At 38.5% G+C, this 12967-nt stretch overlaps 1 protein-coding gene across 1 annotated transcript; it reads left to right on the top strand.

Annotated features, from left to right (window-relative positions):
* The first annotated feature begins 6140 nt into the window (after positions 1-6140).
* Positions 6141-7669, top strand: LOC131310203 (uncharacterized). The gene has a single exon (XM_058337109.1). The coding sequence runs from the start codon at positions 6406-6408 to the stop codon at positions 7396-7398; it is 993 nt and encodes a 330-aa protein (XP_058193092.1). The 5' UTR covers positions 6141-6405; the 3' UTR covers positions 7399-7669.
* Positions 7670-12967: the final 5298 nt, after the last annotated feature.

The following is a 12967-nucleotide window of genomic DNA, read 5'->3' as shown; positions in this document are numbered from 1 at the left end:
GTAACTTTGCCAAGGGTGACTCCAAATTGAGTTGATAATGCCCGATCCCGGATGAAGGTGTAATGGATCTGAGCTTATGTCTGGCTTGCTATATGTTCAGTTTGGATGGCAGGAAGAATATGGAGAGGATGGGAACTCATGCATGCCATATCTTCAAGATTCCTATGTTTGGAACGAACACGAATATATATATGTAATTGCTAATGCTAACGACATATTCAATCAGAAATCACACTCCAAAACTAAGGGTCCGTTTGATTAGTGAGAAAAATTAAATGGAAAGTGAAAATGATAGAAAGTGAAGTGAAAGAAAAGAAAAAGATTATTTTTTTCTCACATCCGTTTGATTAGAATGAAAGTTTTGCAAGAAAATAGTAGTACTAGAGTATAAATGAGAAAAGGTGGAGTGAAAAGGATAACGAATGAAGTTAGAGTAATTGTTGTTAATTTTCTAGAGAAAATAAAATTTTCCTGCACATTTTTGTGAGAAAAAGTAAAGAAGTTCTCATGTTTTAGAGGGTTGTACAATAAAGTTCACTTTCTAGGATATTCTTGCTAAGCAAACACACACAAAAAAAAATTTTCCTTTTTTTTTTTGCATTTTCTACTATTATCTCGTTAATCAAACGGATTATAAGTAAAATTCTGATCCCTCCCATTTTCTATTAATGAATTATCAAAACAATTTTTTGTTAGGTAAGATTATTGAATTGGTTCAAAGTTCAAACACAGAATGTAAATTCTTTTGCCATCAAATTTACTGGGACTGTCAGCACGGGAGGAGGTTTGGAGAGCTTCTCTCTCTAGGAATAGAAGGAAAGCTCTCTTCCTCTTTTTTTCCTTTTCTCCTGCCGCCATCCCCCTTCTTATTCCCCTCCCCCTAGGCGGCTCCCCCATCTCTTACCCTTCCATCTTCTTCCCTTCTCCTCCTCCTCTCCTTCCTTCATAGTTGTGAGATGGTTGAGACTTTTTTTTTTGGGAGAGTAGTTCTCCCACTCTCCCCATTATATTTGGACTCGGAGACCTAGATCTATACGGTGTTCTTAGGCTCTCCAGCACCGATGATGAAGACGTCAAGATGCAGACCCTGTGCAGATCCAATGGTGGGACCAGATCCAGTGCCAATCCTCCACCTACCTCCACAAGCGGAGTGTTAGGTTCAACATCGGAGCTGACCGACTTTTCCTTTTTGTTTTTTGTTCTTCTTTTTTCTTTTTTTGGTTCTTGTTTTGTTATTTTTGTTGTTTTTCGGCCGCGCAATTTTGTATCTAATTTGTATCAATATAACTTGCATTTTCTTTCTGGTCAAAACAATTTATGGTAAATTGGGTTAGGGTCCGTTTTGAATGTGGTTTTGGGTGTTTAGTCCAGCCCAATGTGTAATAGTGGTGAAGGTCCACTACTGTAACATTTATTAGGTCTAGTGTCCGTTTCTAAATCAAAATGCCCTGACTGGCATGTATATATAATGTGTTATTTTTAAATTTTGTTCCCTGCTGCTTTTCAACCCAATGTGCCATTACTGGATAGGGCACCATTTCTGGATCTCAATCAGCACGATCACGAGCTCGAGCTCGTTTCTGGTGCGTCTCTCTCTCTGTTTGTCTTTCTTCCCGCAATCACAGCTCAGTTCTCTCTCTTCCCGCGATCACAACTCAGTTCTGGATCACGATCGCGATTCTGTATTGCGATCACGATCTCATTTGTTCTGCAAAGTTACAAGACAACAGCAGTACATCAGCAATGAATATGAATCAAGAGATAACAGTATTTCAGACAAATAATATCTATTTGAGTAAGCAAATTGGTGCATTATACTAACCCGATGTCTTTCTCACACTCAAATATGTGATTTAAGAAGATCTTGTCATTTTCTGAGACGAGATGTGCCAGCTTTGTTGTTTCAACACCCATATATTATAGTTCTGGAGCTGCTTTCTCTGCTTGTTTTTCTTTGCTTTTCTTCCTCCCATAGACTTGAAAATCCTCCATGTTCTTCTCTTTCCTATTTTCCCTCTTATTCACTCTCTTTGTCAACGACGATGCGTCCATAGTATGACCTTTCCTCAATCTTTTCTTCGCTGTTTGCTGTGGTTCTGCTTTAATGCTTGAGATTGTGAACTTGATCGTTTGGTCTATTTCTTCCTCGGTCGCCTCTTCATCATGAATTGAAGATTCATGATGGTGCACATTCTTTCTTTGTTTTTATTCAGTCAAGTTGTTTTTTTGTTTCTCCAACTTTTCAATTATCTTCTGATCTTTGTAATGTTGGGAAACACAATGTGCTGCAATGTCATGCAACTTTTCTGTCACCTCTTCAATTTTTTCTTCCGCTATGTCCTTCTCAACATACAGCCCACCTATTTCAACTTGATTTTCGATTATGTCTTCCTTTAACATCTTCACATCAACATGCAGACTACAAGTTTCTTTTTCAATATCTGTATAATTTGCACTTTGTTTTCTATAACCTGAAAGCTCATTTGGAAGGGATTTTACATTCTGGCGTAACTCAACAATCAACAAATCCCTTTCTTGGATCTTCTTGTCCATATCTTCAATTTCAACTTTCATGAAATTGTTCTCTTTTTCAAGCACCTTAATTCGTTATTCAAGCTCTAAAATCAAATTCCTAACATCCTGGTTCTCTTCTTGAGGGTTTTCTTCTTGGGTTTCAGGTTCTTGGTCCGTAAGGTTTTATTCTTTGGCTTCGGGTTCTTTGTGTTTACCTTTTTGTTCATGCAAGACTAGAGCTGCAAACAACCTTCTCTCCTGTTCAGTTAGCTCCAATTCTGCCTGTTTGACCTTTAAGAGTATAAGGGAACAATGAATTAGAAGAGTTAAATTCAGATTATAGATTCATGAGATATAATGTTTCAACTAAGATAGAGTTATATCTCATTTTATTTGCGAACTGTATTTGACTGAGATACTGGTATCTCTTTCTTTTTTGTGTTTATATAGAGTTTATTGTTTGAGATAGCATTATCTCTTGATTTATTCTGGTAGATATACTATTTTTTATGAGATACCGTTATCTAGTTTTGACCATAATACATAACAAAATCCAATAGGTAATGATGCTTACCATTCCCTCTGGAAGGCTGCTCAGTGGAGCCTCTAAGAGTTTAGTAGCAAGCTCATTCATTTTCCATTTCATAAACCTTGGAAAAGTTTGTTGAGTTGGTTCCATAATGTGAGTATGTTCACAGAGTCAGTACTATTTTCAATGAAAATAGATGTCAGATGTTGTTGATATTTTACTACAAGAAATAGTAGAAGATTTTTACCAGGAGTGTAGTGGTTCAACCACCAACAATCGTTGAATTCTTGGAGTTGAGTTCGTTAACAAGATAATTGGTGATGAACATTGACCAATTGTAATTTGCACTATTTTCCAAATCTTCAACAAGCTTCAGGTAGGGCCAATTCAGGTTTGGACTTCTTGTTGGGAAAAACAGTGTTCCAATGGTGTACAATGTCAGAAGATGTGCCAAATCTTTTGCAGCTTCTATCTCTGATACTTGTTTTTGCTTCTTCTTCTGCTTCTTCTTGACAGGAGGTTTCAAAATATTTTCAATTGTCACCCTCATTGTTGGAAGGTGCATGGTGCTTGCCCCAGCAAAGACTCGATTGGCAAATTCTGTGTCTGGCCTTCTCCCATGGGTTGTGATGTGGATCTGCACCGGTCCAGATGTGATTCCAAAAATGACACCAAGCTCAAGATCAGTTAGAGCAATATCTTTCACTGCAAGCAAAAACTTTGCGTGTCCTCTCTTATGTCTATCAACTTGACAAGGATGAGATCATATTTCTTCACCATTTGCTCATCAATACTGCCTTCAGTAATTGTAAACAACGTGTTCGCAAAAGGTGATTTTTGAATTTGATCGGATTGTATTTCATTGAACTTTACATCATGTAGAAGGCTTACAATGCTATAAAGATTCGACCCACAATAAAAGATACAAGATAATAGCAGTACATCAACAAAAATGAAAGAGATAACAGTATCTCAGAAAAATAACACTTTCAGGTTATTGTATAATGACACACCAAGAAATTACCTATATTGCAAACGTTTTGGTTTAACCTCCTCTTTCTTCACCTCTTTTATGTCATCTTCCTCCTCATTTTCTTCTTTTTCTTCTTCTTCTTCTTGCTTTTTCTGTTTTTTTGTTCTCCTATTTGGTTTAACTTCTATCTCTTCCTCTTCCAGTTGTTGCTCTTTGTTTTTCCTTTTCTTTGTTGTTTCACTCCTTGTTTTTATAACTTCTTTTTGTTGTTGTTGTTGCGGTTTCTTTGTAGTCTTTCTTGTGGACTAACATTTTGAATCTTTTGGGGCTTTCGAGGGGGTTTTCAAGGTTTTGTATTATTTTAAATCTTCTTCTTGTTAAAACAGATGAGAAAACAGTATCTTAGCCAATTCAATTCTCAAATAAACTAAGAAATAACTTTATTTGCAAAAAATATAGAGTATTGGCAAAAATGAAGCAAAATATAACATTATCTCAGATAAATAGTGTTGGTATCTCACAAACTTAATAAAGAGATAATGTTATCTCATCGAAAATATTTATTGGTAGTACAATGTATACACATGCAAATGTGGATAAAACAAGAGATAGTAATATCACAATGTAAAAGACTAAGTGCACACTAAAACCCTAACAAAATAAACTAAAAGATAACTCTATCTCAGCCAATTCAATTCCCAAATAAACCAAATAAACTAAGAGCTAACCCTCTCTGCCAGAAATATAGTGTATTGGCAAAAATGAAGCAAGAGATAACAGTATCTTAGATAAATAGTGTTGGTATCTCACAAACTTAATAAAGAGATAAAGTTATCTCATCGAAAACTTAATAAAAGACTAAGTGCACGCTAAAATCCTACAATGTACACACATTCGAACGTGGATAAAGCAAGAGATAATAATATCACAATATATAAGACTAAGTGCACGCTAAAACCCTAACAAAATAAACTAAGAGATAACTCTATCTGCCAGAAATGTAGTGTATTCGCAAAAATGAAGCAAGAGATAATAACATCTCAGATAAATAGTATTGGTATTTCACAAACTAAATAAATAGATAAAATAGGAGATATTAATATCACAATTTCAACACATGTGAAGACTCCATTACACAATATTTAACATATTTTCTGACTGTAACATAAAGAAAGTGACAAAACCAGTAAATGAAGCTAAAACCCTACGAAAATGACGCTAAAACCCTAGGAAAGTGATGACGATCGGAATGACGCTAGTGACACTGACGATAGCGACGAATACAAAAGTTAAGTTACCTGTTGAAATGGTCGAAAATCAGCGAAGATGATGACAACGATGGTGAAAAGAATGACTACAATAACGATGATGGTAGTGACGATGAAAGGATCGACGATGACGACCGTGAAAGGTTCGACGATGACGACGGCGATTAGGTTTCTTCGTCTCTGAAATGTTTTTGAAAACGCCGTGTGATTATGATGACTGGAGCCGCCATAAATACTTTAGATGGACTAATTGCTTGTTAAATCCTATAGTATGTCCTTATCAACAAGGAGCCCAACAATTTATTGGGACTTTAATTTACAGTAATCAAATTATCAAAATTCGTCTCTACACGTTTTGCATCACAAGCCCGTACTAATGGATGCTTCTTCACTCCAGTTTACATTTTGTAGGCCCATGTAGGGCCAACATCAACAATCGGGATCGTTCATCATGTAGATCAAGTCGAGACGAACGACCATACCAAAAATCACGTTCATCGAATTTGTGTTGTTACCTAATCGTAAAACATTTATTTGTTGAAAATACTGTTGGACACACTGGATAGGAACCCCATTGGTTGCAAGTTCATATGTTTCGATCGGATATCAATACAAATCCAATGAACTGTCATTTTTTAGATTAGATGAACGGTTTTTATCATCAACTCGGACCCTATATGAGTCCACGAAACGCAAAACTGAAAGAGAGACTGGGGGGAGGCGAGTCCACAACAGGCCCCTCCCGTTTCCCTGAGAGCTTGTCCCTTCCTCCTTTGCACGTGCCTGACGTGAGAAATTTTTCAGTGTCCAGTAGGTATTATATGGTGGTCGTTTGGCATATTTAGACTGTCTATTTCTATTTTAGACGGCTCAAATTTGAAAAGAATAGTGGGGTGAAAGAAAAGAAGAGAGAGAAGGTTTTAATTTAAACCGTTTAACACATTTTATAGTTTTGAACGGTCCGAATAAACTGCTCAGGCACCCTCACCCAGCACTGAAAAATTTTTCGCCTGACGCCACACCTTGAAAACTGAAACCAATCCCTTCCCAATTCTGCACGACACTCCAATACCCATATCTCCCTCTCTCTCTCTCTAGAAATCAATCAGCCCTGCTTCCTCATGGCGACCATCGGCCGCGCCCTCAACCTCTGCGGCGTCCTCTCCGAAACCAAGCGCATCATCAACGCCCACTCCCGCCACTTCCTCGCCCTCTCCGTCCTCTTCCTCCTCCCCCTCTCCTTCTCTCTCATCATCTTCCCCACCCTCCAATCCACCCTCTCTCTCTCCCCCCACTCCCCCCACCAGCCCCACCAAACCCTCCTCCGCCACTCCCAGTCCCGCCCTCTCAACCAAACCCTAGCCCTCCCCCTCCTCCTCCTATATCTCCTCCTCTCCCTCTCCGCCGCGGTCACCATCACCTACAGCACCTACCACGGTTTCTACGGCCGACCCGTCAAGCTCCTCTCCGCCGCCAGAACCCTCCTCTCCTCCTTCCTCCCCCTCCTCGCGACCTCCGCGGCCTACCACACCCTCCTCGCCCTCGTAATCTCCGCGTTCGGGGCTTTCCCCTTCCTCGTTACCAAGGCCCTCCAAACCCTCCTAGGGTTTGAGGAGATCGATTACGCTTCGAATCCCTACTTCCTCGCGCTCTCCAGTGTCGTTTTGATCCTCCTCGTTTTGGTGCTGGTTCACCTCAAGGTGAACTGGGCTTTGGCCTCCGTGGTTGTGGTTGTGGAATCCAAGTGGGGGTTGGAGCCGCTGCGGCGGAGCGCTCACCTGATGAGGGGGATGAAACTCGTGTTCCTGTCCTTGTGGTTGCTTTTTGGGACCGTGATCGGGTTCTTCGTGTGGGTTTTTGGCTCTGGGGCTAGTGATTTCGGTGATGTGTGGAGCTGCTTGTCTTTCGTTTCGCAGACGGTGGCGGGTTCGAGCTTTGTGACTGTGCTTATGCTTTACAGCGTGGCCTCACATGCTGTTTTGTACATGTATTGCAAGGCTTTACATGGGGAATTGGCCTGGGAGATTGCTGAGGAGTTCGCACGTGAGTATGTTAGCTTGCCTTTTGATGATGCAAAGGTCCCTCAGGTCGTCTTTGTTGCCCCCCAAGCTTGATGAGTTTGAGGTTAGTGGCTTGCCTTGTGACCAAATCATAACTTGTCGCTTTGATGGGTTGCTGTCTCTTGGTCTGTAATGGAGTTTGTAAGTCTTTTGTTAAAATATAAGAAACAACGTATGATGGCTGTGGGGAACAGTAGCTTGTAAGAACAATGTCTTTGTAAAAATTTCAGGTTTCTTAAAGCATGACGGTGCTTTTAGTACTTTGGTTTGTCTGTCATTAGTGGCTTTTCTTTTGACTCAATATTACTTGTGGTTTGATGGATAACTGTTTCGTTGCTTGTAATGGAGTTTGTTAGTCTTTTCTTATAAGAAACAACGCACGATGACTGTGGGGAACAGGTGAAAATCCTACTTAAAGCTTCAAAGTGCTTTTAGTACTTTGGTTTATTAATTCTCCTTTACCTCTAGAGGACTGATGATTGTGTTGTGTTGTGTTGAGTTTATTGTTCTATGTCGGATTATTGATGAGCCTGTTCAATATTGTGGAAGCAATTAAGTAGAGGTGCTGCTCATAAAAGAACTGGTGATGTCTCATTGTTATGCTACCAATTTGTATTTCCAAATAGCACGGTGATGTAACCATCACATGTATGAGCTGTGGTACCACATCATCTAGTACATAGTGAACGCATGTGTATAACATATGATGCTAGTTCTTGTCAAAGACAAGGTCAAATAATTCATGAATTTCTCTCAGCCTCTTCACTTGGTTGGGTAGTTCTATTTTCTGCTGAGACATAATATAAATCATGAACAGTGTCTATTTTTGGACTCTGCTGCAGACCAGTGCAAATTACATCCCTGCTTGCATTTTGTTTGGGTCCAATATTAGTCCATGACTCATTACCTGAGAAGAAATTGGATTGGAACGATCTGGGATATCAATTTCTTTATGTCGGGGTCGAAATTTTGATAGAAAACTCTGAAATCCCACTTAGCAGAAAAACTTAGACCCTCTCATTGTACATCATCTTCAGCTCTGCTCGTCTTTTTTCTACAATTTTTTGGAAGTGAGAAGAGGACAAGCAAGGGAATATCAAAAGAGCCGACTGATATCGATGATATGCATTTGGGACTTTATTTGAGAACACTAAAACTAGGATGGGAGATAAATTCTCATGAGACGGGGTAAGCTCAAGACTTATCTTAACGCAAGAAAGCAAGTGATTGATGCACTGACGGCATTGCCACTTCAGAGAAACCAGAGGTTGAGGGCTGCATCTCTGATTGTGGACAACCCCGAGTGCATAAACTTGGTATTTAGCCATTTTGAGCAGAACAAGAGTGGATGTGCTTGCTTTTAGGAGGGTATGTTTGAAGGGCTGCAAGTTAGGTTTTTAGACAAGTATCTACTACGAATAATTATAGTATTAGTAATTTGGTAGAATGTAAGATTTTAGCAAAATAGAAAACATTGATTCAATCAAATTCCCATGTTTTATGGTTATACATTCACGCTTGTAATAGTTATAGAGAATAACATGTCAGTCCTATCTGATACTTTGTGAGGATTTAAGAAGCATGTCCATCTCATATCTTTAATTTATGCTTGTTTTAAATTTGGATGTAAATTTGCACCATGCATGAAAATATACGGTGCATTTTTTTTTATCTCCTATATAGTGCATTTAGATTTACGTGTCAAAAGTCCTGAAAATTTAAAATTCCTGTTAGTCTATGACCACACCCAAATACACACTCATTCACATGATTTGTGCCCCCCACTGGGTGTGTAAGTGTGTGTGGGATCCACAAATCATGTGAGTTAGTGTGTATTTGGGTGTGGTTGTAGCATGGTTGTTAAAAATTTGCGCTAGTTTTCTTCTCACACTTGGTTAATTCTTTTGATCGAAATGGCCGCCGGCAAAAGCAAAGTCAAGAGCACTACAAAACCCACCCTATGGAAGTACACTTGGTTAATTCGTTCCTGTGTACTTCCACAGGGTGGGTTTTGTAGTGCTCTTGTCTTTGCTTTTGCCGGTGGCCATTTTGATCGAGTGAATTAAAACTAGCGCAAAGTTTTAACAACCATGCTACAACTACACCCAAATACACACTAACTCACATAATTTGTGGATCCCACACACCCAGTGTATGTGGGGGCAACAAATCATGTGAGTGGGTTTGTATTTGGGTGTGGTCATAGACTAATTGAAGTTTCAAATTTTCAGGACTTTTGACAGCTAACGCACGTAAATCTAAACGCACTAAATAGGAGATAAAAAAAAATGCACTATATATTTTCATGCACAGTGCAAAATTTACATACAAATTTAAAAGATGCATAAATTAAAGATATGAGATGGACATGCTTCACAAAGTATCAGATAGGACTGACATGTTATTCTCTATAACTATTACAAATGTGAATGTATGACCATAAAACAAGGGAATTTGATTGAATCAATGTTTTCTATATAATGTATAAGAATTCACTCTAATGGTGCCAAATGTTGTTTAACATTGGAATGTCTATAGTTGCCCAGTTATGCAAGGACTTGTGGGGAAGCAAGAGTCACTACTTTCATGCTTATTTTATATTAGGACCTATGTGATGTACTTGTGTTGGTGTTTAACAGCATATAATAAGTTATTGTATAATAGAACTAACAGGAAAGAAATAGTATTTTGCCGTGTTTGTTGGCTGTATCACCGGTAATTATGAATCTATGATACTTGGGCAGCTTGTGACCAACAACTATATGGTTATCCTCGTGCTCTATTCAAGAAACTTGGGTAATGGGATGAGGCCATAGATCGTTGGCTTACAGACTTGACTTTTCAAGGTCGATTCCTGTGGATGAAAGTCGTGTCCCATTGTTACCAACTGTCGAAGGAAGTGTAATTTAATCTGACTCTTCCACACACAAAATGTGATTGATGATCAAGATGTGGCCTTGATCTTGTTTGGTTCATCCTCGGGGCTACTATATCTTTTGTTCTCCAATTTTTAGCTACATATATTATTTTAACGGTAGTTATGTTATGGTTATAGAACTATATTAATTGGCACTCTTGCTCATTTTGGATTAGCCTAATATTTCTCCATGTTTTAAGTTGTACAGGATAATGTAAGGTTATGGACATGTTTTTGCTATTGGTACAAGTTTCTGAATATGAATGTTGTTTCGTGTTTTTTGGCATTTGTCTAAGATCCGTTTTCTGCTTTTGCATGAGTATGTTTTTTTTGTTTCTGCACTTTCGGGTTTCTGTTGTTTCGACGGTCAGTTGGAAAATGTTGTGGATGATGTTTGTCTTCCATATTTGTTGTTTTGTTGTTGCTGAATCTTCCCTCTTGTGGAGTTAACCTCGTTGAAGTGTTTGATGAACTCATTAAAATTATGGGTCAAAGCGAAGAAAAAATGAAAAAACTATTATGATCTCATCCCTCCGTTACCAAACAAACGTAACCGGGGGGTTTCATACTTCATAGTCCATTTTTAAGGAAAAATCCTGGGATTTCCAAACACAATATTGGGGTTATGAACGAGGTTGATAAACCCAAGATGTTGCCAATTCTACGCCTAATTTCACACCTTATTAGCCCAGGGTTGCATCCCTTTGGTGAAACCAAGCCTTAGAGCATTTCCGTAGACACCCTTAGAGGCTTAGAGCTCTCCAGTAGGAGTAATTCCTAGGCTGAAACCACAAAATATAGGAATGCCCCAGCAACAGTCTAAGCATTAGGAAAATTGGGGTTTACCCAATTCTCCCATCCGACCAAGACGATGACTTCAAAATTTTAAGCACGAAAGGGAAGAAGAAAAAACTATGCACACAAACCTATTTTACTTCTAATTTCCTCAATTTTATCGTCAACCAGAAGGAGAGCATGAAGTTTAATTCCAATATAGTTCTGAGGTTGGCTCGGCAAAATGTCAAAACGGAATAACTGCGGAGGCAGTTGGAGATGCTCTTGCAGTGGCCACCTAACCTGATAAGTTTTGGTGGTAACAAACTTTGGACTCTTTCTTTGTTTCTTCCCCGGAAGGATTCTGAGTTTTAGTATGGTTGACAGCTCCATTACTCCTTTTTTGGGTGTTTTATTGAGTTTCTTTGATATGTAGCAGAAAAATCACTACTCTAATGAACCGAGCAGCTCGTGAGCTCAGCTCGTTTAATAAACAAGTTAACCTCGAGTTCGAATTTTCGGCTCGTTTAGTAAACGATTAAACGAGCTAAGTAGAGCTCGGCTTGTTAAGAGAGGCTCAGCTCGATCAAAGAAGCTCGTTTAGTAAATGGCTAAGCTTGGCTTGTTAAGACTCGAGCTCAAATTTTTAGTTCGTTTAGTAAACGAGCCGAGCTCAAGCTCGACAAAACTCAAGCTGGAGCTCGGCTCTAGTTTGCAGCCTTAAGATACATGGGTGGCAGCGTTTTTTGTTTGTTTTTTTTTTGGATCCTCTAGGTGGTAGTGGTTGACTTGATAATGAGGAAGGTGGTGAGTATCTTTCCCACTTTATATTATTATTATGGTCCCTAAATTACAATTTCAATAACTAGTTAAATTAGGTTGTCAACGTCTCGTACTTTACTTTAAATTAGAGAGCTCTATCCCGCTATAGGATATGGTATGATTAAATTAAGTTGTCAACGTCTTCAATTTTTTTCTGACACCCCAATAATGCTATCTATTTCAACTCATGTCCTTCAAAATTATTACCAGCGAACAACCTGAATTATACCCGCAAGAATTTTTTATGTGCTCGAGTACTGCATTTATTTTGTCAAAAAAATGTAGAAATAGGTTTGAATGATTAATATTATTACTAGTAATTGATTTTGACACTCCTTTTTGTGGTAATCACACTCTAGTATTCGTCCTTTAGACTTTTAGTGTTCAAGATACACATAGCATGAACAATAAAATACAAGTGCTGGAGTGCAGTTATCAAATTTCGGAGTGCCAAAATCATCTTCATATTATTTTAAAATACTACTCTCTTCATGTCTTTCTGTGTGAATATATATATATATATATATATATATATATATATATATATATATTGGGACGGTTCAAGAGACACCTAAAAAAATATCTAAAAAAACACCCCAAATCTAAATCTCATAGTTCCTGTTCAAATTTTTATGATCCGAACCGTTCAATGTGTGCAGAATGTGATTTTAAGGGTGCCTGCAAGAAATTAGCAAAAAAAAAGACCGGGAAAAGTTTGATTTGAGCAGTTTTTATTTGAACCGTTCAATAAAAAACTGTTCGGATCAAGCCATTCCTGGTCATTTTTTTTGCTGATTTCTCACGAGGTACCCTTAAATCACGTTCTGATCACATTGAGCGGCTCGGATCATCAAAATTTGATTGGTAACTATGAGGTATTTTTTTAGGTGTTTTTTTTGGTGTCTCCGGAACCGCCCCATATATATATATATATGACTATATATATATAGAAATCTTCAGGTAAGTACCTTAAAATGAGGACCTTAAATGTGGACCTCCCCATTTCTCGCCTTTCCCGCTCAGATTTTGGTGATTCGAGCCGCTCAATGTGTTCAGAACGTGATTTTAGGGTACCCGCGAGAAATCGGCAAAAAAAATGATTGGGAAGGG

Source organism: Rhododendron vialii, chromosome 12a (genome assembly GCF_030253575.1).
Source record: "Rhododendron vialii isolate Sample 1 chromosome 12a, ASM3025357v1".
NCBI lineage: Eukaryota > Viridiplantae > Streptophyta > Magnoliopsida > Ericales > Ericaceae > Rhododendron > Rhododendron vialii.
Note: the sequence above shows the minus strand (reverse complement) of the source record. Positions and strands in the feature narration are given on the sequence as shown.